Genomic DNA, 26,362 nt, shown 5'->3' with positions numbered 1-26,362 from the left:
AATATAAAATATTAATAAAAACTGGCACTATAACCATAAACATTCATTTACCATTATACATTTTTTCAACTTACACTGTTAGGAATGATGCTATTACTGCCTTGTCTGTGAGGGTCCATCCTGACTCCTGTAGGAATAGGAAAGTTCAGACTGATATGCTATAAATAAACTTCCAAGAAAATATGTTACAATCAAATATTTTTAAAAGTTACATATTAAAGGTTTAAAAAGTAGTAACTATCAAAGTTTATCTGTTTTCTTAATAGTCTGCTTAATAGTTGATTTAAATCCTTTTTGGAAGAACATGTAAAATTAAATTTGCTTTTACTTTCCAAATGCCTGTTAGTTAAAAATATTTTTGAAAGCTGAAATATTTACAAAAACTAATTAAACAAGTATCATGTCAAATTAAGAAAGCACATCGAAATGAACTACAAAAAAAACATTCTACCCTACATATGTATGTGTTCTACTATATCATGATGGTAATACAGCCAAGTTTCAGAGTTGAAACATAGTTGATTTACCAGGTAGGAAACATCATAGCATAACATTTCTTAAACCAGATCTAATCACAAGCTTTTCTATAGTTATCTTTTTTTCATAAAGCATATGAGCATACATGCTCTAAGTGTGAAAATTATACTACCTTGCATATTTGGTGATGCTGAAGGATCTGATGATACAGCTTGGTATGGCAAGTCTGTATTCAACTGCAAAAGATAGCCCTCGACTGTAGGCACTTCATCCCATTTGACATGAAAAGAATTGGTAGTGGCTTTGATCAGTTGTACTTGTGATGGTGCCGGTGGTTTCTCTAAAGAACAAAACTGGATTAAGTATTTAAGTTTCAAATGTATCAACAGTTTCTCTATATAGTTTGTACAGACCTGGAATTCTGAAAACAATAAAAGCAATGAATATTTCATCTGTTCACTAAGAGGGAAAAAATTTACTCAGATAAGAAAAGCTATAGCAGGTCAAATGAAAATAATTTAGAGTTCTGATTCAATGTATTTATCTAATTACTTATGCAAATAAAACTACAAACAAAATAATCCAGGTCTAAGCTGAGTCACCAAATTAAAAAAAAAAATTAATCCTAGAAGAGGGGGGAAAACCAAGTACTTGACAGTTACAGCTATAAATATTTTACCTTCTTCAGGAGCTTTTAATTTTATGAGCCAATTTTAAGCCAAGAGAATACATGTTAGAAATACTGTTAATGTTAGCAAATATGATTTAGAGCTGATATTTTGGAAAAACATAACTTCTTTGAAGTTAATACCTTCTTATCAAAACTTGTACTACTCAAAACAGGTAATTATTTTGGCATAAAATATTACCAACATTTCTAAAACAAGTTACAATCATGGACTCTTAGAACTGGAAAAAAGTACCTAAAATTACTTCTACAATATCCCAGTTTTCTTTTTGCTTACCTACCAAATTAGGGAACTCACAAATCCCAGAGCAGTATATTCCATCTCTAGACAGTTACATAAGGAAAATCTATTCTTCTAGTCAGTTGAAATTCCTTGGTGGCTCAGAGGGCAAAGAATCTGCCTGCAGCGGAAGACTCAGGTTTGATTCCTGGGTTGGGAAGATCCCCTGGGGAAGGAAATGGCAACCCACTCCAGTATTCTTGCCTGGAGAATTCCATGGACAGAGAAGCCTGGTGGGTCACAGTTCATGCAGTCACAAAGAGAGTTGGACACGACTGAACGCCTAACAGTTTCAGTTCACTGAGCCGAAATCTGTAAGTTATAATCTTTATATAACAAGTCTAATATCTATCTCTTTGTATCTTTTAGAATAGGGGTCAGCAAAAACAAACTATGGCTCATGGGCCAGATCCAGTTTATGCCTACTTTTGTAAATAAAGTTTTACTGAAATACACCTATGTTCATTTGTTTATGCGTTGTCTATGAGTCCAGTTTTTGGGCTTCCCTGTGGGTTTGAAGGGAAGGGAAGGGAAAGAGTAGGGAAGATCTCTATCCCTGGGTAGGGAAGATCCCCTGGAGAAGGAAATGACAGTCCACTCCAGTATTCTTGCCTGGGAAATCCCACGGACAAAGGAGACTGGAGGGCTACAGTCCACAGGGTTGCAAAAGAGTCAGACAGGATTAAACAACTAAACAACAACATGACTCCTTTTATGCTACACCAGTAGAGTTGAGTAGTTGTAATAGAGATCATGGGGGCTTCCCTGGTGGCTCAGAGGTTAAAGCATCTGCCTGCAATGTGGGAGACCTGGGTTCAATCCCTGGGTCGGGAGGATGCCCTGGAGAAGGAAATGGCAACCCACTCCAGTATTCTTGCCTGGAGAATCCCATGGACGGAGGATCCCTTGGAGAAGGAAATGGCAACCCACTCCAGTATTCTTGCCTGGAGAATCCCATGGACGGAGGAGCTTGGTGGGCTACAGTCCACGGGGTCGCAAAGAGTCAGACATGACTGAGTGACTTCGATAACAGAGATCATATGGCACACAAAACTTAAAATATCTACCCTCTGGGTCTTTACCAAAAAAAATCTTATGACCCTATTTTACAGGATAATTAAGCCAAGTTCCTTCAACTACTCCCATGTAAATTCCTCCATGATCCTATTCACAACTCAGTTTATTTATGTGTCTCAAAGTAAGGCAACCCATACCTAAGAAAAAGCAGACAAATAGACAAGTCCAGAAGATACACCACCCACATAACAGAAGTTACATGAAGAAAAATAAGAGAAAACAGCAGGGTGTAAATCAGTGAAATAAATCAAGAAAATTTCTACAACTGAAGAACATGAGCTTCCAGACTGAATGGACTCACTGAGTACTCAACACAAGGAATTAAAAAAAGACACACAACAAGACACACAACACATATCATAAAATTTAAGAACAGTAGTGACAAGGAAAAAATCCTAAAAGCTATTAAGCATGAGGGGGAAGTTCACATTTAAAAGGGCCAAAAATCAGAAGTGGTTTAGACTTCTCAACAAAAACACCAGAAGTTTGAATACAATATAACACCTTTCGAAAAATATTTTCCCCAGCTTCCAAAATTCTGAAGGATAATGACTTCCAATATACAACTCTATTTCCACTCAAACTGCCAATGTGGTGGGAAGGAATACTGAATGTATTTTCAAACAATGCAAAATCTCAAAATAAATATATCACCTATGCACCCTTTTCCTGGGATGTGTTCTACAAAAAATGAGGAAGTAAACTAAGAAAGGGGAAAATAAGAGATCCAGGAAGCAGGGAATCCAGCACAGGTGATAAGCCAAAGACATCCTCAGGAAGATGATGAAGGGAAACTCTAAGAGGATAGGTGTGTTTAATCTGTAGAAGGCAGAGTTCCAATATACCCTTTACATCCCAGATTGGAGGAGGAGAAATTTCTTCAAGGTGAGGAAACCTGATAGAATATCTGATGCATCTAACCATAATGAGAGAAGATTTAAACAAGAGAGCATAGACTGAATTAGTGGTAAATATATACAAATCTAAAACAAGGTGACCATTACTAATCCAAAGCAAATGAAGAAGTTGTACAAGAGAGATAATCACCTCTCTAGGTATTCTACATAGCTTACCTGTTAATATGTTTATATGGTTAAAGGTCCATCTAGTCAAGGCTATGGTTTTTCCAGTGGTCATGTATGTATGTGAGAGTTGGACTATAAAGAGAGCTGAGCGCCCAAGAATTGATGCTTTTGAACTGTGGTGTTGGAGAAGGTTATTGAGAATCCCATGGACTGCAAGGAGGTCCAACCAGTCCATCCTAAAAGAGATCAGTCCTGGGTGTTCATTGGAAGGACTGATGTTGAAGCTGAAACTCCAATACCTTGGCCACCTGATGGGAAGAGCTGACTCATTTGAAAAGACCCTGATGCTGGGAAAGATTGAGGGCAGGAGGAAAAGGGGACAACAGAGGATGAGATGGTTGGATGGCATCATCAACTCAATGGACATGCGTTTGGGTGGACTCTGGGAGTTGGTGATGGACAGGGAGGCCTGGCATGCTGCAGTTCATGGGGTCTCAAAGAGTCAGACATGACTGAGCAACTGAACTGAACTGAATGTAAAACACTGAACTCTCATCTAACAAAATGATGGTGTGATCATAATCAGTCAGACTGAGAGAGTGGGGGTTAGAAAAGGTGCATAGGAGAGAGGTAAGGAGTGGTGGGAAGAAGTGAGAAATCCTTGACTTCCATGACTTCCACAGTTTGAAAAATGAGCATATTATGACTAAACTGAAAAAAGAGTAATATATTCATGTCATATGGAGCTATGAAGGTAAATACCATAGGAACTGTTTAACAAACCTGAAAGCACATGCTTGTGAAACAAGTAAGATGGGAGGAAAGTGGGAGCAAAAGACTGCTGTTTTTCATTTTTTAAAACACCTTATGGAAGTATACTAATCTTTATATGTTCTCAAGTGCACAAAACTTAACTAAAAGTTTAAAAAAAAGGCAAGATGAAGAATCTTTATATCCCTCCCCTACCCAAACTGATGCCAAGTTAGCAAGAGAAAAAGCAAAATCTAAATTTTATCTTCATGATAGTGGCCATGATTACTTTTAGACAGATATTCCTGTCTATAACCTTTTATGGAAAGGTTTATGAAAAACTGGCCATTCAGAGACAGTGATTTTTAATCTTTTAAAAGTCTCAGATCTCTTAGATAATCTTGTTAGAGTAACATAGTTGCTACTGGAAAAAATTTATATGTGCACATTTTTCTTTTAATCTCAGAGACTGATTAGAATCTTATTCTTAGACATCAGCTCATAATTCCCAACTTCAAAGATGAATCATAAGTTCAATTTTCTGTATTTTTTTCCTAACTCCTAGCCTAATATGTTCATTTTTCTACTTTTTGCATAGAAAGCATTTAGCCTCTAACTTAATTGTTCCATTTATTACTTTTTCAAGTATCTTGAAAAAATTTTAAATCTTAATTTTAAAATTAAACTTTCTACATTATAAAAGCAACACATGCTACTGCAGAAAATACAGATAAGAGAGAAAACCTTTTTAAAAAATGTATACTCTCACCTCTTAGCTATTATCACTTTGGTACACAGTATACCCTTACAGATTTTCCTGTTTATACACTTAAAAGAAAAACTGGAATCATAGGTATGTTTTATAACTGCTTTTCTCATAAAACAACACATATTATGTCTCCAGATCTGATTTCTCTACTGCCTTCCAGATTTCTTTATTCCCTCAACTGCTTAACTGATCTCCTTATTTCAAACTTAGCAAGGTTTAAATGGAACTTTTCATTTTCTCCACAAGCCTGTTTTCTCCACAATCTTTCCCATCTCAGTAAATGGAAATAATGCCACATTATTCAAGGTAAAAACGTCATCGTTTTTTTCTCTTTCTGTCAACTGCCACACCAACTCATCAGTCAGTTCTGTTAACAAGAAGTGTAAAATACATTTCAAACTTCTCCACTCTCTCCACCTCTAGAGTCGAAGATTTCTTTGACGACTGCAAAAGCCTCTTTTTGTCTCTCTGTGTCTACTTTTGCCCCCTACAATTTATTTTCCACACAAGTTCATTGACAATTCCAAAATACACATCAGATTATGACACATCTCTCCTCCAAACTAATAAATCCCTCTACCATTGTATTTTAAAAACAATGCAATCTTGACCATGATGTTCCAGGTCCTACATGATCTGCCCTGTGGTCATCACTCTAATCTCCATGCCTACACTCTTTTACTCAGCTCAGATCTAGTGCCAAACATGCCAGGTATTCCCATCTCAGGGCCCTCATACTTGCTTTTCATACTTCCTGTAGTGTCCCCTCCCCATTTTTTACATGGATAGCACTCTCTCATCATTTGGTGCTGTGCTGTGCTAAATCGCTTCAGTCATGTCCGACTCTTTGCAACCCTATAGACTGTAGACCGCCAGGCTCCTCTGTCCATGGGATTCTCCAGGCAAGAATACTGGAATGGGTTGTCATGCCCTCTTCATTTGGATTACATCTCAAATGCCAGTTCACCCTTTCCTGACTACCCATTCTCCAGTAGCCACCCCACTTCACCCCATTCCTAGTACCTCCCAATACTATCTTATTGTTCTATTTTACTGTCTTCAGATACTTACCCAAAACTAAATTTATTTTGTTTATTTGTCTGATAACTGCCCATCAACCTTCTATCCTCACACTCTCTTATAGAATATAAGTTCTTTGAGAGGACAGATGTTATCAGTCTTATTCACTGATTTATTCTCAGCATTTAGAACAGTTCCTATTCACAGCTGTCAACCAATAAATCAATAAACATTTATGGAAAAATGGATGTGAGTTCTATACTAAAAATTGTTTTTTATTATAATACTTCTTAAAAAAACTTTTTATTTTGGAACAATTTTAGATTTATAGAATTGCAGAGTTCCCATATACCTTTTACTCATTATTTCCTAATGCTAATACACTTGTTAAAACTAAGAAATGAACTCTGGAATAACAGTATTTATCAAGGCTTCCCTTGTGGTTCAGTGGTGAATCTACATGCCAATGCAGAAGACACAGGTTCAATCCCTGGGTCAGGAAGATCCCCTGGAGAAGGAAATGGCATCCCACTCCAGTATTCTTGCCTGGGAAATCCCATGGACAGAGGAACCTGGCAGGCTACACAGTCCATGCGGTTGCAAAAGAGCTGGACACAACTGAACAACTAAACAACACTATTTATTAGCCAAACTACAGACTATTCAGGTTTTACCACTTTTTCAATAAATGGTTTTTGTTCCAGGATATCACCTTATATTTAATCATCATATCTCCTTAGTCTCCTCTAATCTGTGACTATTTCTTAGTCTTTCCTTGTTTTTTATCACTTTAAACTTCTGAACAATATTGTTCACATATCCTGTAAAACATCTAGAATGTCCCTCAGTTTGGATTTGTCTGATATGTCCTCATATTTAGAACGGTATTATGCATTTTGGGGAAAAGTACCACAGAGGTGAAGTATCTTCTTATCACATGATATGGGAGGCAGGGACTAACTGATACCAACACAACTTATCACTGGTGATACTGACCTTGATTACTTAAGGTGATGCTTACCAGGTTTCTACACTGCAAAGCTACTAGTTTTCTCTTTCCATACTCTACTCTTCAGATGGGAGTCACTAAATTCACTCTAAACTCAAGGAAAGGGAAATTAAGAAACTCCTCTAGAATGGAAAATATCTATATATATCATTTCTTCCATTCATTTTTAATTATGAAAAAGAGAGGTAGTGACATGATAGCGAGCTCAAAAGATAGACATTACTTGATTATTTATCTAAGGAAAAACTTTGTTTGTTGAATACTCTTACCTACCAGTATCAAGATACCAAAGATCCTTGCAGCAAACTTGACTATTCAGTGCTTTTTTGTAGCCGTCTCTTCCACTCCAAAAATATAATCGAGTGCCAATTGCAACAGCACAGTGTCCAGCTCTTGGTCTTGGTCTTGAATTTTTTTTATCTTCCTGAGAATCTGATACTAGGGTTGTCCATTCTGCTGTATCTAAACATAGAAATATCCATGACTGATCAACTTCTCTTAAATGACAAAATAATAAAAATTATTTTATTAATAAATTTTATTTTAGTAAATAATTCTTAAAAGACTCACCAAGATTCAGGTAAGAAAATGAACTGGTACACCTCCATTCACAATCATGAGGTGAAGTCTCAATATTCTCCCCCTTATGTGGAACCCATCCACCAAAGATGTACATCCTGAACAACAAAAGGAAAACATAAAGGAGCTGGTTTTCTTTTTAAAATCACTTATCACTTATCACTGTCAAGGAAATGCAAATACGATAATGAATAAAGTGGTCTTCATTCTAGAGTTTATAATTTTATGAAGCCATACAGAATCAAAATAATTGCTCTCTGGCCAGTTACTTAAAGTAGGAAATATTTCTATTATAATACATTTAAAAATCAATATTGTATGCAATATAGTAAGGGGTACCTCAGCCAGAAGCAGGACATTGAAAGTCAAATTTAGAATTGATGTGTATAGTAACCAAAGAGAATTCAGTTTCATATAACTTTGGTCACTGATATCATCAAACAAAAAACATTAAACTATGTTCCTCAGAGCCCTAAAGGTTCTTGAGACATACCCAGTGGTTACTGAAAAGGTAAGGCTCATCAGGCAGAGATTAGGCCATGTAGCCTCACGCCAACCAGAGAAGCTCTGTTTTTTAAAATCTGTTTTCTATATTATAGTTCCAGTAGAAAACCACATTTTATAAAAGAGTTCTGCTGTTTAAAAAAATGAATATCTTATTAGATTTTGCTTATGGTTATTTTTGAGAAGAACTAATGAGGTTCTAAATTATAACTGTTGTCTCCTAAAAGATTACCTTTAAGATAAAGTCTCTACAGAGATAAGTACTTACTTAAATTCTACTTGAAACAATATTCCTAATCCTGGCTCAGTGTTGCATAAAAAAGGGAACTTGTTGATGACAGTTAACCTTGAAGGAGTGCTCTTTATGTACCTGGCACTGTTGGAAGCATTTTGCATGTACTGATTCATTCAGTCCTCATGGGAGCCTTGTGAAGGAGGTTTTACTGTTATCCCCATTTTATACTTGAGTTGGTTTAAAGCTCAACATTCATAAAACAAAGATCATGGCATCTGGTCCCATCACTTCATGGCAAATAGATGGGGAAACAGTGGAAACAGTGGCTGACTTTATTTTTTGGGGCTCCAAAATCACTGCAGATGGTGACTGCAGCCATGAAATTAGAAGATGCTCACTCCTTGGAAGGAAAGTTATGACCAACTTAGCATATTCAAAAGCAGAGACATTACTTTGCCAACAAAGGTCTGTCTAGTCAAGGCTATGATTTTTCCAGTGGTCATGTATGGATGTGAGAGTTGGACTATAAAGAAAGCTGAGCACCAAAGAATTGATGCTTTGAACTGTGGTGTTGGAGAAGACTCTTGAGAGTCCCTTGGACTGCAAGGAGATCCAACCAGTCCATCCTAAAAGAAATTGGTCTTGAATATTCATTGGAAGGACTGATGCTGAAGCTTAAATTCCAATACTTTGGCCACCTGATGTGAAGAGCTGACTTATTTGAAAAGACCCTGATGCTGGGTAAGATTGAAGGCGGGATGAGAAGGGGATGACAGAGGATGAGATGGTTGGATGGCATTACTGACTCAATGGACATGAGTTTGAGTAAACTCTGGGAGTTGGTGATGGACAGGGAGGCCTGGTGTGCTGCAGTCCATGGGGTCACAAAGAGTCGGACATGACTGAGAGACTGAACTGAACTGACTGATACTCGAGTAATCTGAAGTACAGACAGATTAAGTTTCTTTGCCCCTGAACAGACAGTACAAGTATCCAAGCTGAGACCTGAATTCAGGTAATCTGGTTACAGAGTTCACCTTCTATCCATAATGCCATCCAAAGTATAATCATTAAACACAGAAGCTAAATATACACCTGAGTATGAATCAAGCACTACCAAAAATGTGTAAGAAGAAACAATGAGTTACATGTGTCAAATCTATTGATGGAGGACAGATAAGTTTGACATCACCCTGCCTTACCCTTATGTAATACCTACTCTGTGCATGAGGTAAGGAATACAAAGAAGCAGAAGAAAGAGTGTGACAAGAAAATGCATGCTACTTTAGCTCCTGTGCACATATTATTTTGGTTTCAGTTAGTGCAAGCAAGCATTATCAAATCATCTTCAAGAAACTAGCAGCATCACTCTTCTTTGTACATATCTTTCTTAAGTTTGTTAAAAAGAAAAAAAGACCAAAATACAAAATAACACCATACTTATTTCCTATAACACTGGCTGTATGAAGGCTTCGTGGAAGTGGCACTGTCCCTTTAGTTTCTGGTTTTGACCATGACATAGTTTCTAAAAATAAAAACAAGTATATTAGCAACTTAATCTAATAATAGAGAATTACCTCAACTTCCAGAAATTTTTTAAGAAAGGGACCTACCAAAATGAAGCTAAAATGTTTCAAAACCATTATTTGAATTTCATCTTAAACATTTCCAACTGACACAAATTGTCAATCACAGCAATCTATTTATACTTGAATGTTAGTATTTGCAATGGAGAGGTGTATTTAGGGTGCAAACAATTTTGAATTAAGACTAGATTAAAGTTTTTAACATTTTAAGTAAGAGCACATTGTGCAGAAGACACTCAGAAGTGACAGCACATGCATCTTCCAAATATTCATTCCTACAGTACCTTAAAATAGCTATGCAAGGGTTTTTTTTTTATCGACCAGCTGTACCATTACTAATGCCAAGTTTACTATAGACAGGGTAACCACAGAAATTCAATCATCCTCAACTGGGACACTTTACAGAGTGAAAGGAGGTACTACTGATAATTACATGGGACAATAAGCATAAAACAGGACCATTAAAGGCAAACCAGAACATATGGTGATTCTACTTATAGGGAGCCCAGGAGTGTCACTATCATAAATCAAACATTCATTTGTTCAACTTGACTCATCAGCAATCATTCATATTAAATCTAAGTACAACTCAATACTGTAATAAAAATATTTTCCAAGGCAATTTTTATATTTGCCTTTATCAATCATAATGAATTTCTAAGCCTGAATCAACTTAAGCTCACCTAAGTCAAGTTGCCATAGATCATCCAGGCGAGCACCACACATTCCACCAAAAACATACATTTTAGGACTTCCAGAATCTCTTTTGCAATATATAACAGCTGTGTGGGATTCTCTTGGAGAAGGCACAATCCCTTTAGTCACTGGAATGCTCCAACCCACAACACCAGAACCATGCTGTAGCTCCAACTCATAGAAGTCATTTAAATATCTAGGATATAATGAAAGAAATTAAAACATTAATATAATATATATCTTTTATTTGCTTTTTATTTCTATTTATAAAAATAATATATGCTTACTGTGAAAAAGTCATACAGTACAGAAAAATATTAGGAGAGCAGAAACCCCATAACTCATTCATTCAATGCTATTTATCAAACATTACTGTGTACCAGGCACTCTTGTGGGGATCAACAGTGAACAGAAGAGATTAAAAAAACCTGTCACCATACAGCCAACACTCGTGTCCATGACAATACCATGATGGTTTTAAAACATAGCCTCAAATTCCCTGACCTTCTTCCCTACAGCAAGCAGGGTTTATGTCCACTCCCCTTGGTGCTGGGTAGGTTGCAACTGCTTTAATTAATAGAGTATAGTGAAATGACACTATGTGACTTCTGGGGCTGAGTCACAGAAGGCCAATGCAGCTTCACCACTGAACACTTGCATTCGGAATCCTGAACCTCCATGAAAGTTCAACTGTCAGAAAACCACCATCTGAACAGGACATACGCAGGCACACAGGATGACAGTCCTAGTTGAGTCCATCCTTCAGCCATCCCAGCTGAGGCATCAGACATGGGAGTGACCATTCAAGTCTTCCCATCTGAGGGCCTAGCCATCACTGATGTCTCCCGTATGAATTTTCAAAGGACAGAATCCATGGACACAATACAATGGTTGCTATTTTCCATCACTAACTTTTGGGGCAATTTATTATATGGTACTAGATAACCAGAACAATCACTACTGACAATAATTAGTAAATACCCTTTAAGATCTCTCTCTCTATGGATAGCTACATACGTACAAGCAAGGTATGCTACAAATGTTGCTTTGCAACTTTTTTTTCTTTATAAATTTTCACTCTATAAAGTCATAGCAATGTCCTACATAGCTTTTTTATCCTAGAAATTGGCATCAGACTTCTCATCTGTGACATGGATGTTTCCTATGTTTTCTGCAAAATGATTTTCATAGGAATCTATTTCTCAATAAATTGAGTAATCAAATTATTACTCAAGTATGAAGGCAAAATTAAACATTTCAGAACATATAAAACTTCAAAGTTTAGCCATATAATTTGTTTTGCGAAAAAATGATTCTAGATCATTCATGAAAAATAAAAAGAAATACAAGAAAGAATACACTGAATAAAAGAAATGGTTGTACAAATAAACTAGTAATTTATAATTAAATTTAAATTGATGTTGATAACTGTGGTTGTGAGGTCTAAATAATCACTGAGGAAGACTAATCAAAAAATTAATTTCTTAACATTATTGTCATTTGGAATAAGATTCACAATGCTACAAAACAGAAAAAAGGGAGTAAGCAAAAAAAGGCTACAGATAATCTATTTCCAAAGATGAAAACGTATCTTTGGTTTAAATGTGTGTGATAATTTCCAAGCAACAAAAGGAAGCACAGAAATAGCATGTGTAATTTTCAAATCATTAGAAGGAAAGAATGAATCAGAAAAAAAACCAATAAATCAAGAAAAAGGAAGATGGGAAAAAAAGCATAATCTATAGAGATAGGATAGGGAAAAAACAACTATAAACAGTGTCAAGAGAAAAAAAACCTGAAAACAATTTAGTATACATCACAGAAAAGAGATTAAATTTTCTTAATATAAAGACCCATAAAATCAAGAAATCAAGATAATAACCAATCACACAATAGACATAGGTAAAAGGTATAAATAGGCAGTTCACAGAACAGGAAATAAAAATTATATAAATACACTTACACAAATATTCACCCTCATCACAGCTTTTACAAATCTACAAAGGTAGACAAAGGGGTATGGAGAAGCAACAACAAGCAGAGTTTATAGAAGACATAAAATTACATGGGCAGGAAAAAACTTCCTGATTATAAGACAAAGTCTCTTCAAGGTAGGGAATGTGTAGGGGAATCAAAAGAACCCCAATCCAACTATAAGTTATTAACAACAAGTGAAAGTGAAAGCCGTTCAGATATATCCGACTCTGCGACTCCAAGGACTATACAGTCCATGAAATTCTCCAGGCCAGAATACTGAAGTGGGTAGCCTTTCCCTTCTCCTAGGGATATTCCCAACCCAGGGATCAAACCCAGGTCTGCCACATTGCAGGTGGATTCTTTACCAGCTGAGCCACCAGGGAAGCATAGCAAGGATGACAATACAACTATTTAACAACTGATATGGCATAGATTTAAACAGGTCAGAATGAATGCCAGCCAGTATGCTGTAAACAGTTCATACTAATTAACTGTTAGTTCTATTTACGAAAGGTAAGTTTGTAACAAAATAATATACACAGGTTGAAATTATATATATAAGGAACAAAACACAAATTCACAATCATACTGGGAGATTTTAACATCTCATTCAGAAGCTGATATGACCAAGATCTACAGCATAAAACAGTTTTGAATAATAATTTAAGACACTGATTTAATAAAGAACCTTTTAAGAACAGTCAAGAACTCATGATCCTATGAACAACTATGGAATGGTTACAAAAAATGACTGTGAAATAGACCACAAAAATAATCACTAAAAAGAAGAAACTCCACAGACCATATTTTTTTAATTGAGTGTAATAAAACTAGATATTAGTGATAATAACAAAATTTTCCATTTGAAAAAATTTTTAAATTATGCTCAACATACACTTTTGGTTAAAAAGAGAAAAAAATGAATTATCAAACTACAGATTTAAGAAAACTTCCTTATATACAGGAACTTAAAAAAATACAACAAACTACTAAGTATAACAAGAAAGAAACAGACTCACAGATATAAAGGACAAAGTAATGGTTACCAGTGGCAAGAGGGAAGGGAGGAGGCATAGAGGGAGGGGATGAAGAGGTACAAACTATTAGGTACAAAATAAGCTACAAGAATATATTGTACAACACAGAGAATATAGCCAATATTTTGTAACAACTATAAATGGAGTATAACCTCAAAAAATTGTGAATCACTATATTGTACACTTAAAACTTATATAATATTATCCAACTATCCTTCATAATCCCATCCACAAAGGAGCCTGGCAGGTTACAGTCTGTGGGGTCAAAGAGTTGGACACAACTGAGCACAAGGCACATGACATGATATTTCATAAACAAGTAAAGAATTGGACACGATTCAGTGACTGAACAACAACATACTTCATATATATATATGTATATATAATTTTTTTTTAAAAAAAGCTTCCTTAATCTGACCAAACGCATATAATGGAAGCTTATAGCAAACATCACTTAATGATAGGTAAATATTAAGTATATTAATGAAACAGAATATAGAGTTTAGAATAAAAGCTGATAATATTTTTCTATAAAGAGCTAGATAGTAAATATTTTATTTATTTTATTTTATTTTATTTTTTAGATAGTAAATATTTTAGACTTTATATATAATAAGTTCAATTCTATTCTGTTCTTTTAATAAGAAAGCAGCCAGAGACAACATGTATATAAACAGGAATGGCTGTGTTCCAATGAAACTTATTAGCAAAAACAGGCAGTAAGCCAAGTTTTACATACAAAGAGTAGTTCGTAACCCCTGGGGTGGAGAGACTAGAAAAAGACCCATTTCTATGAGAATTAAGATATGACAGAGATGGGACTTCAAAACAGTGGGGAGGTGGAAGAAGATTGGCTTATTTAACAAATGGTTGTGGGAGAACTGAAAATTCATTCAGAAGAAAAAGTAAAAAGCTACAAAAATATATTGCAAGTGCATTAACATTTTAAACATAAAAAGCAAAACTGTGAACGTACTAGAAAAAATGATAGAAAAATTATTTTTATAGTTTTGGGATAGGAAAGTCTTCTTAATAAGCAAGACACAGAGCCAGAAAGCCATTAAAATATATGTATCATCATACTTGATAAAGGAAAAAGGAAAACTCTTAAAAGGGGGGGAGTAAACAAAAGACTTGGAAAGTATTATTTAGAACATATAGATATGTAGAACATATAAAAAACAGTAATAAAAAGAAAAACTGTAATCTAGCAATGAAGGCAATGGCACCCCACTCCAGTACTCTTGCCTGGCAAATCCCATGGACGGAGGAGCCCTGGTAGGCTGCAGTCCATGGGGGTCAGACACGACTGAATGACTTCACTTTCACTTTTCACTTTCATACACTGGAGAAGGAAATGGCAACCCACTCCCTTGTTCTTGCCTGGAGAATCCCAGGGACAGGGGAGCCTGGTGGGCTGCCGTCTATGGGGTCGCACAGAGTCAGACACGACTGAAGCGACTTAGCAGCAGCAGCAGGAGCAATAAACAATCCAAAAATGAAATTAAGAAGCCAAATCTAGTCACAATGTCAAAAAGAATAAAAGATGAAAAGTAAATTTAACAAAATAAGAGCAAGATTACTACACTGAAAATCTGAAAACATTGCTGACCAACAACCTAAAGAAGATCTAAATAAATGTAGAGACATTCTATGTTTATAGACTAGAAGACTCAATACTAATAAGATAGAAACTCTCCAAATATTGACATATTCCCTATCAAAATCTTAGGAGAACTTTTTGCGGAAACTGGCAAGATGATCCTAAAATTTACACAGAAATGCAAAGGATTCAGAATAGCGAAAACATTCTTGAAAAACAAATAAAATTTGAGAACTTAGATCTTCCTATTTCAAAACTTACTACAAAGCTCCAGTAACTAAGACAGTGTGGTACTGGCATAAGACCAGAAATATAGATCAGTGGAACAGAATTAGAAGTCTACAAATAAACCCTTACATTTATGGTCAATTGATAGTCAACAAAGATGCCAAAACAATATAATGAGAAAAGGGTAATCTTTACAATGATCTTTACAAGGGAAAATTGAATAGCCGTATGTAAAAGGATGAATTTACTCAGTAACTTCAGGCATAAAAATTACCTCAAAAAGAATCACAGATATAAATGTAAAGGATAAAACTATAGAACTTTTAGAACAAAATAGAGGAACAAATCTTTATGACCTTGAAGACAGACAAACAGTTCTTAAAAAGGATGCTAAAAGCATAATCCATATTTGCAAATCATATATTTGATTTTGTAAAAAAATACTTGTATCTAGAATATATAAAGAAGTCTTACAACTCAATAATAAGAATACAAGCAACTAAATTTTATTTTTTAAATTTATTTTATTGAAGTATAGTTGATTTACAATGTTACATTAATTTCTGTTGTACAGCAAAGTGACTCAGTTACACATATCTATATACATTTTTTTATATTCCTTTCTATGATGGTTTATCACAGGATACTGAATATAGTTCCCTGTGCTACACAGCAGAACCTTGTTGTTTACCCAGCTCTATATGACAGTTTGCACCTGCTAACCTGAAACTCTCAATCCATCCCTCCCCCATGGCAACCACAAGCCTGTTCTCTATGTCTGTGAGTCGACTTCTGTTTCATAAATAAGTTTATTTGTATCATATATTAGATTCCACATATAAGTCATATTATATGGTATTTGTCTTTCTCTTTTTGACTTACTTCACTGAGTATGATCATCTCTAGGTCTATCCATGTTATTGCAAATAGCAGTATTGCCTTCTTTTTTATGGCCGAGCAGTATTCCATTGTATATATGTACCACATCTTCTTTATCCATCCATCTGTCTGTGGACATTTAGGTTGTTTCCATGCCTTAGGTATTGTGAACTGTGCTGCTATGAACATAGGTGTGCAATGTATCTTTTTGAATTATAGTTTTTTCTGGAAAAATGCCCAGGAGTGGGATTGTTGGATCATATGACAACTTTTAGTTTTTTTAGAAACTTCCATACTGTTTTCCATAGTGGCTATATCAATTCATATTCCCATCAACAGTGTAGGAGAGTTTCCTTTTCTCCATACCCTCTCGAGCATTTGTTATTTGTAGACTTTTTAATGATGGCCATTCTGACCAGTGTGAGGGGGTACCTGATTGTTATTCTGATTTGCACTTCTCTAATAATTAGCAAGGTTCAGCACCTTTTCTTGTGCCTATTGGCCATCTATATCAAACAATTTAATTTTAAAATGAACAAAGATTTGAACAGAAATTTCTCCAAAGAAGATATATAAATGGCTAAAAAGCTCATGAAAAGAAACTCAACATCATTGGTCAATAGGGAAATGCAAACCAAAACCGTAAGACATGACCTTATACCCACTAGGTTGGCTACAGTCAAAAAGACAGACAATAACAAATGTTAACAAGGATGTGGAAAATTTGAAACCCTTATACACTGCTGGTGGGAAGGTAAAATGGTAGTCACTGGAAAACAGTCCAGTAGTGCTTAAAAGTTAAATATAAATTTCCCACATGCCTCATCAGTTCTATTACTAGGTATCTAATCAAGAGCAATGAGTACATATCCATAGAAAGACTTGTAGGCAAATGATAACAGCATTATTATATGAGCCCCGAATTGGAAACAATCCAAATGTCTATCAACTGATGACAGATAAATAAAATCTGACATATCAGTACAATGGAGTATTATTCAACAATAAAAAGGAAAAAACATTTGATACATGCTAAATCACTGGAGATGGCGACTGCAGCCATGAAATTAAAAGATGCTAACTCCTTGGAAGGAAAGTTATGACCAACCTAGATAGCATATTCAAAAGCAGAGACATTACTTTGCCAACAAAGTTTCGTCTAGTCAAGGCTATGGTTTTTCCTGTGGTCATGTACGGATGTGAGAGTTGGACTGTGAAGAAGGCTGAGCGCTGAAGAATTGATGCTTTTGAACTGTGGTGTTGGAGAAGACTCTTGAGAGTCCCTTGGACTGCAAGGAGATCCAACCAGTCCATTCTGAAGGAGATCAGCCCTGGGATTTTTTTGGAAGGAATGATGCTAAAGCTGAAACTCCAGTACTTTGGCCACCTCATGCGAAGAGTTGACTCATTGGAAAAGACTCTGATGCTGGGAGGGATTGGGGACAGGAGGAGAAGGGGACGACAGAGGATGAGATGGCTGGATGGCATCACTGACTCGATGGACGTGAGTCTGAGTGAACTCTGGGAGTTGGTGATGGACAGGGAGGCCTGGCGTGCTGCGATTCATGGGGTCGCAAAGAGTCAGACACGATTGAGCGACTGAACTGAACTGAACTGAGAGATCTCTTCAAGAAAATTAGAGATACCAAGGGAACATTTCATGCAAAGATGGGCTCAATAAAGAACAGAAATCATATGGACCTAACAGAAGCAGAAGATATTAAGAAGAGGAGGCAAAAATACACAAAAGAACTATACAAAAAAGATCTTCATGACCCAGATAATCACGAAGGTGTGATCACTCACCTAGAGCCAGACATCCTGGAATGTGAGGTCAAGTGGGCCTTAGGAAGCATCACTACGAACAAAGCTAGTGGAGGTGATGGAATTCCAGTTGAGCTATTTCAAATCCTAAAAGATGATGCTGTGAAAGTGCTGCACTCAATATGTCAGCAAATTTGGAAAACTCAGCAGTGGCCACAGGACTGAAAAAGATCAGTTTTCATTCCAATTCCAAAGAAAGGCAATGCCAAAGAATGCTCAAACTACTGCACAATTGCATTCATATCATATGCTAGTAAATTAATGCTCAAAATTCTCCAAGCCAGGCTTCAACAATACATGAACTGTGAACTTTCAGATGTTCAAGCTGGTTTTAGAAAAGGCAGAGGAACCAGAGATCAAATTGCCAACATCCGCTGGATCATTGAAAAAGCAACAGAGTTCCAGAAAAGCATCTATTTCTGCTTTATTGACTATGCCAAAGCCTTTGACTGTGGATCACAACAAACTGTGGAAAATTCTTCAAGCGATGGACATACCAGGCCACCTGACCTGCCTCTTGAGAAATCTGTACGCAGGTCAGGAAGCAACAGTTGGAACTGGACATGGAACAACAGACTGGTTCCAAATAGGAAAAGGAGTACGTCAAGGCTGTATATTGTCACCCTACTTATTTAACTTCTATGCAGAGTACATCATGAGAAACGCTGGGCTGGATGAAGCACAAGCTGGAATCAAGATTGCCGGGAGAAATATCAAAAACTCAGATATGCAGATGACACCACCCTTATGGCAGAAAGTGAAGAAGAACTAAAGAGCCTCTTGATGAAAGTGAAAGAGGAGAGTGAAAAAGTTGGCTTAAAGCTCAACATTCAGAAAACGAAGATCATGGCATCTGGTCCCATCACTTCATGGCAAATAGATGGGGAAACATTGGCTGACTTTATTTTGGGGGGCTCCAAAATCACTGCAGATGGTGACTGCAGCCATGAAATTAAAAGACGCTTACTCCTTAGAAGGAAAGTTATGACCAACTTGGACAGCATATTCAAAAGCAGAGACATTACTTTGTCAACAAAGGACTGTCTAGTCAAGGCTATGGTTTTTCCAGTGGTCATGTATGGATGTGAGAGTTGGACTATAAAGAAAGCTGAGTGCAGAGAACTGATGCTGTTGAACTGTGGTGTTGGAGAACACTCTTGAGAGTCCCTTGGACTGCAAGGGGATCCAACCAGTCCTTCCTAAAGGAAATCAGTCCTGCATGTTCATTGGAAGGAATGATGTTGAAGCTGAAACTCCAATATTTTGGCCACCTGATACAAAGAGCTGACTCATTTGAAAAGACCCGATGTTGGAAAAGATTGAAGGCAGGAGGAGAAGCGGACAACAGAAGATGAGATGGTTGGATGGCATCACCAACTCGATGGACATGAGTTTGGGTAAACTCCGGGAGTTGGTGATGGACAAGGAGGCCTGGCGTGCTGTGGTTCATGGGGTCACAGAGAGTCAGACAGGACTCGGCAACTGAACTGAACTGAACTGAACTGAACAAAGTTAAAATGTATCCTTTGATCACCACCATCTCCTTCCCAATTCCATTCATAAATATCAATCCTACAAAAAATTTCACATTATGCAAAAACTATAATAGCAAAATGGAAATATTTAAGTGTCCATCTGTAGGGGAATGGTTAGATAATTTGCATAACTCAGACTACTTTTCCACTGTTAATAAGAGGCCAATCCATATCTACTGCCATGTAAACATATATTCTGTTCAGTTCAGTTCAGTGGCTCAGTCGTGTCCGACTCTTTGCGACCCCATGAATCATAGCACGTCAGGCCTCCCTGTCCATCACCAACTCCCGGAGTTCACCCAAACATATATTATTAAAGGTAAAAAAAAAAAAAAAAAAAAACCCAAACAAGTAAACACTCAAAGTCATAAAGCAAAAGGAAAGCTCTCACTTTATTAAAAAAAAAAAAGAGTAGAATCAGATTAATACTCCCAAGTCCCTTCTCCCAGAAAGCAAAACATGTATCCTTGCATCACCCACTCAGGTCTTGGCCTTAGAGCTTGCTTTGAACAATGGAATGTCAACAGAAATGAATGTGCTGGCTTTAATCAAGGCTTTAAAAAGCATCACATGTATCTAGTTATTCTCTCAAGCAGCATAAACTTGAGAAGCTTACCCTTAACACGTCAAAAACTAACTAATACAATGTGTTATATGAAAAAGGTCCCAAAACATACACATCAAATTGAATTATGTGTTTCTTCCTATGTTGGGGAATAGGTATCCTGCGAAAAAGAACTTTCTACATTGTCTGATTCCTTGAATTTCACAAGTCAGTATCTCAAAATAAATCTGCTTAATGGAGAAATGAAAAAAGACATGTACTAAAAGTATCTGGATTAGTGTGGGGGATACATTTTTTCTTCCTCTTTTTCTCTAGTTTCCAAATTTTCTACGTAGTTTTAGCATATGTTATTTTTTTTAAGTTTGTAGGGAAAAAAGGTAAGGCTCTAAAATCAATCTAATGTAGATAAAAAGACACATTAATAATGGTGATGACAACTACTGATATTGCTGATGGCAACTTGAAAGTGCTTTGAAAATTATGCCAATGATCTTATTTAGCAACCACAATGACACTGGATTTAATCACTCCCATTCACAGTGAAGGAAAACAGGCTTAGATTACTTCCACTAAAGGACACATACATGGTAAGCAGTGAATCAGAAAACAGCCTTGTGGACTCTAAACCTCCAAATCCTGAATGCTATAATGACCATGTGATCAAAACATTATGCAAAAAGAAAAGAGGCAGTGATTAATTCTGTTCGAAAAAAGAAGAGGATTGGTTCTAAAGGTATTTGCTTGTGTGAACCACTCTTAACAGCTCCCTATGTGAAAAGTGGAAATGATGGCCTTCATTTGATATTCAGATTTTTGTCACCAAATTCCCAGAGAAATATAATTTGTAAACAACCATTTGTTACTTTTCATTATCACTTACAACAACTAAAACACATTATGGCTCAACATATACAATATAACTGCCACAAGCAGTTATATTAATACCAATTTAGTAAGATGATTTGATTAAAAAAGGCACAGTTTTGAAAAGTGATATACTCCAGGGACTAAGGAAAAATCACAAATGGACACAAATTTGTTCACTGTTAGGTTCAAATGCAAAGGGATAAGCTTCATTGCTTTTAATAATTAAAGATGGAAGAAATCACATGTTCTTAATCTAAATCATAAAATAAACATTTGATCTGAAAAAGTGTTGGCATACCTGGGAACATTATTGTTTGAATCTTCACTTTCATTTGCCAGGCCACCAAACAAATAGCATTTGTTACCATATAAAGAGAAGCTATGTCCCAGTCGAGGACAAGGAGGTAAACCAGAAGAAGGGGGATGGGGTTTCACTTTTTTCCATAACCAACGACTTGCCTAAAAAAAGAGCATAGATACACTCAGACAAAATCACGAAACATTCCTGTTAAAATACTAAAATATCATACCAATACATTTTAATCTGAATCCAATCAGAAGGCTTCAATAAACTACTTCGGGGACAAATGACAAATAACCAAATAAATTCTGAAATTAAAATGAGTGTTCCAACAGAAAATCAGTCTAGTCTTCCATATTCACAGCTTTCCACATGGCAAACTAAGCTAATAATCATTAACACTAGTAATCATAAAAATTGGGTTAGCCAAAAGTTTGTTAGAGTTTTTCAGCAACACATCATGGGGAAACTCAAACAAACTTTTGGCCAACCCAATATTTTCCAAATGAGGTATTCAAAATTATTTACAACTTTAAGATTACATGCAATTTATGTACTCTCACCTTTTGAAATTAGTTAATCCATGAATGGTATATATTTTAATCTTTAAATAAACATAAAGATCATATAAAACAACTTTTTTTTCTTGGTCACACCACAGGGCATGTGGGATCTTAGTTCCCCAACCAGGGATAGAACCTGTGCTCCCTGCAGTGGAAATGCAGTCTTAACCACTGGCCTGCTAGGGAAGTCCAATGTAAAGATCATTTAACAAGCCAAACTCCAAAACTTACTCTCTAGTCATGGATTTACATTTTTTGAAATGAACTGCTTATAAACAGGCATAATCCATCTACATCTGCCAACTACCAAACACCCTCATGATCACAGCCTTGGGAATACAAGCACAGTTTAGGAATAAAAATTAGTCAGGGTTGTCACAGTGGGCTCTGAGTCCGGTTCACTGGAGAGTCAAATTTGGAAGGCTATCTGAAACTGTTACTCTTTTGTATGCATTGCTGGGGCGGGGGGTGGGGGGTGGGGCGGGGGGGGGGGGTGCGGGGATTATTAGTGTTAGAGGAACAATTTTTATAACTAAGGCAGAAGTTTTCCAAAAGGTGTGGTCTGGGGATCAGCAGCAGCAGGTGTGAATTTAGTAGGAATGCAAATTCTCTGTAGACAATACTGATTTAGAAATTCTGAGGGCGGGGCTCAGCAATCTGTTTTCACAAACCCGCCTCCTGCTTCTGTTGCAGGTTCAAGCTTAAGAAGGACTCCACTAAAATACAAAAGCCCAAATATAACTTGTACAACTGATGCTAAGTAACAGATATCTTAATGTTACAAATGTTGCACTGGGTATTGGAAAAAGAATTACATTAGAAACTTTGGCTTTTTAGTGAAGTGGAAACGTTTTCCTCGAAGCTATAAAATGTGGAGCTCACACTTACCTTCAGCATGTTAATGAAATATTTTGCAATCTTTCAAAGAATTAAGAGCAATATCATTATTAACATTTCAGTCTGAGATAATAAATTTGAAATACACTTACTTGTAACTCATATAACTCATTGCTGTATCTTCCATATTCAACCATTCCCCCAAATACTAATATTCTGGTACCATCACAGACAAATCCATGGGCAGCACAACCTGGAGGGATGTCTCCTCTAACAGCTGGTAGGAACCACTGATTTGTAACTAGTAGCCAAAATAAAATGAAAACCAATTATAATAAAGTTATCATAAACTACGAGTATGTACTTTTATAAGGATCGTTTATATCAGTGGTTCTTAATTGGAAATGATTTTGCCCGGTCAGAGACAAATAAAAAATGTTTAGCTGTCATAAGTGGACGGCGGGAGTCCTACTAGCAGCTAGTGGGTAGGACTGGGACTGCCAAACATCTTACAGTGCACAGTACCCGTGTGCTTAGTCGCTCAGTCGTGTCTGACTCTGCGACGCCATGGACTGTAGCCCGCCAGGCTCCTCTGTGCATGGGGATTCTCCAGGCAAGAATATTGGAGTGGGTTGCCATGCCCTCCTCCAGGGGACCTTCTCAACCCAGTGACTGAACCCAGGTCTCCGCATTGCAGGCCAATTCTTTACCTTCTGAGCCACCAGGGAAGCCCAATGCACAGTAAAGCCCCCTAAAACCAAAAATTACCCAGTTCAAATGTCAATAGACATGCTGCTGAAAAACCTTGATCTATATATCATTTAATTTCTCAACAAAAACCCTACCTGGGGAGTATCATCCTCTCCATTTTACAAGTGAAAAATCTGACACTTAGGTTAACTTTAGCGCGGATCCTAAGCAACTGGCAGAGCAAAATTCAAACTGGGTCTAACTTAACTTCAAAGCCAAGATTTTCACATTCTACCGAAGTACCGATTAACTTTCTAACTTTTTAGGCTGGGGTGCCAGAAGGAGGAGAAGGTGAGAAAATAAAAAATTTCTCCTACTCCACCATTTTATTCATTTCTAAATGACCGCTACAGTTAAGCTATTCGGCCAGAGAAAAGTTACGGACCGCGACGTTGATCTGAAACTCATCAATTAACGTTACACCAAGAAAACAGCTTTCTTATGACAGTTGGCGCATTTACAAGTGGGAAAAAAATGAAATTCCAACCTCCCGTATATTCCACAGAGGTACTCAAGGGCAAGGGCCTCCGCGGCCCGAGGCATTTCTCATCCGCAGCGGTGCTGAAGCCGACGGCCCTCCCAGATCGCCGAGCGCCAAACGGCTGAGCTTGGGCACACACACCAAACTGCGCAGACCCAGGCGCCGGTCTCACCCACGAACCACTTCCCCGCCAGTTAAGAGCGCTGAGAACGGGGTAAATATCTTGACTGCCACCTGCCAGATACGGGGCTCAACTGGGGGTGAAAGTACCAAATGGCCTTTCCTTTTCCCTCCTCATTTCCCCTATATTCTCTTCCTACGAAGGAAGGAAAGCAAAGACAGGGAAGGCCCCGAGGAGCGCTGGTTTGGAGTTGGGTTTTGACAGGGAGGGATCTCGGGGCACCGGAGTGGGCGAGACTTCGGCAAGAGGCCCAGGCGGGTGGAAACTGTCTCTCTCGCCTACGTCCGCCAGCAGCGTTGGCGCGGGCCGGGAGGGGGGTGTCCACGACCGTCTGCCAGAGGGCCGGCGCGCCCCGCTCCGGGGCCGGTTTCGCCCGAGGGAAACCCGGGGAAACGGAGCTACGGCCCGGGACGCTGCGGGAGCTGGGCCACCCGGCCGAGCCGCACTCCTTGCCGCCGGTCGGAGAAGGCAGTGACCCGGCGGTGACAGCTGTCAGGGCCGCGGCCGCCGCCTCGTCTCCCCTCCCCCTCCGCGGCTCCCGCAGGAGGGGCCGAAGAACCGTCGCCGCGCCTACCGGTGTTGTAGACGTGCAGCTCATCCGCGATGCCCTCGTTGCCTCCTCCAAAGATGATCATCAGCTCCCGGATGGCCACCGCTCGGTGTCCGTGCCGGGCGCGGGGGACCGGCCCCGTGAAGGAAGAAACCCGCCTCCAGTTGAGGAGGCTGGGAGCCGCCATCTTCCCAACCCCCGCCCCTCTGCCCACAATGCACTGCGCCCGCTCCGGCGCCGCTGCTCCCGGGGGAGGGCGGGGACCGGCCTCCAGCTGTGCGCTTGGGGCGGGGGACGGTACCCCAAGGTGGGGGATGATGGTCACGTGACCGCGGGGGTCCAGGGCAAGGCTGGAAGGAGCGGAGCGGGGCGGGGCGGGGCGGGGCAGGGTGGGGGGCGAAGTACTGGAAGGCACTACCGCCCCTATCCCCGGGCGACGTGTCTGGTCTGGGCACCAGGGGCAACGGATTTTAGGATGGAAGGAAATTTACTGCTGACCAGTCTCCCCTCCCCACCCAGTACCTGCAGTTTTATGTTTGCAGGAGAAGATAGACCGTTTCCCTTTACGGTCACTTTAACTGAGCATCTAAGATGTGCAAGCGAGTCGGACCCTTTAAACAATGACAGCACAGCAAGAGAAAAGCTCGCTTAGAGGTTTTGAAGTGCCGGGAGCGGGGCGAGAGGAGAGGAGAGTTGGTCTCCGCAGAGGGCGTGACATGCGTGCCCAGGCGCCGCGAGGGCGGCGAGAATGCCCACGAAGGCGGGGGCATGGGGCGACCCGGGCGGGGTAATGAGGGGTAGGGGAGGCGGGCGGGGGTGATCGGGCGTGGGGGTAGGGGGAGCCGGTCTGAGGGCAGGAGGGAATCTGGACCACGACCGAGCGTCTGCGAGCGCCGCGTGCCCGCTGTAGCTGACTCTGGAGGAAGACCGGAGCTAAGCTTGCTAAGACAAATAGGGCAGATCAGATTTGGAGGGTGCCATGCCAAGAAGTTTAGGAACGGTGAGCCGCGAAAGTTGTTTTGTTTAAGCAGATGGGAGGTTATGAATAGATTTCTGTTTTATTGTTGTCAGACGTTTGAGGGTGTTTAATTGACAAGCACTGTCCTCCTTGCCTTATGTGTTAACTCATGATTCTCCCAACAATCCAGTGAAGTGGGTACTGTTTTCTCCTTTTAGTGAATGGAGAAATGAGGTACAGAAAAGTAATTTTCTCGTGGGCCCACAGCAGAGAAGAAGTAGGGCCAGGATTCAAAGGCACAACTTCTGATTCCAGAGCACCAACCCCTAACCACTATACCATACTTCCTCTGAATGCAGTCATAAGTAACCCTTTTAAGTCCGGGCTGCCTTGTGATCTGGTCCTATAAAGAATCACACTCAAAGTCTTGGGCCGGGGAGGCGGGGGGGCTGGGGAGAGGGGGAGGCTGGGGTGGTGGGAGGTGGGGGGCAATTCAGTTCAGTTCAGTTCAGTCGCTCAGTCGTGTCCGAC

The 26,362-nt window shown here is 38.7% G+C and overlaps 1 protein-coding gene across 1 annotated transcript in view; it reads right to left on the bottom strand.

The window, feature by feature from the left end:
* HCFC2 (host cell factor C2) overlaps positions 1–25,067 on the bottom strand; it is a 45,142-nt gene extending 20,075 nt beyond the window's left edge. The window contains exons 1-9 of the mRNA NM_001192948.1: positions 24,898–25,067; positions 23,064–23,212; positions 21,509–21,669; positions 10,683–10,891; positions 9,854–9,938; positions 7,666–7,772; positions 7,369–7,557; positions 650–817; positions 75–127 (exon numbers count right to left, since the gene is read on the bottom strand). Coding sequence (NP_001179877.1) covers positions 75–127; positions 650–817; positions 7,369–7,557; positions 7,666–7,772; positions 9,854–9,938; positions 10,683–10,891; positions 21,509–21,669; positions 23,064–23,212; positions 24,898–25,060 — 1,284 coding nt within the window. The 5' untranslated portion in view covers positions 25,061–25,067. The remainder of the gene's footprint in view (positions 1–74; positions 128–649; positions 818–7,368; positions 7,558–7,665; positions 7,773–9,853; positions 9,939–10,682; positions 10,892–21,508; positions 21,670–23,063; positions 23,213–24,897) is intronic.
* Between the last annotated feature and the right edge of the window lie 1,295 nt (positions 25,068–26,362).

The sequence above is a fragment of the Bos taurus genome, chromosome 5 (assembly GCF_002263795.3).
Source record: "Bos taurus isolate L1 Dominette 01449 registration number 42190680 breed Hereford chromosome 5, ARS-UCD2.0, whole genome shotgun sequence".
Lineage (NCBI taxonomy): Eukaryota > Metazoa > Chordata > Mammalia > Artiodactyla > Bovidae > Bos > Bos taurus.
This window is presented reverse-complemented; position numbering and strand designations above follow the sequence as displayed.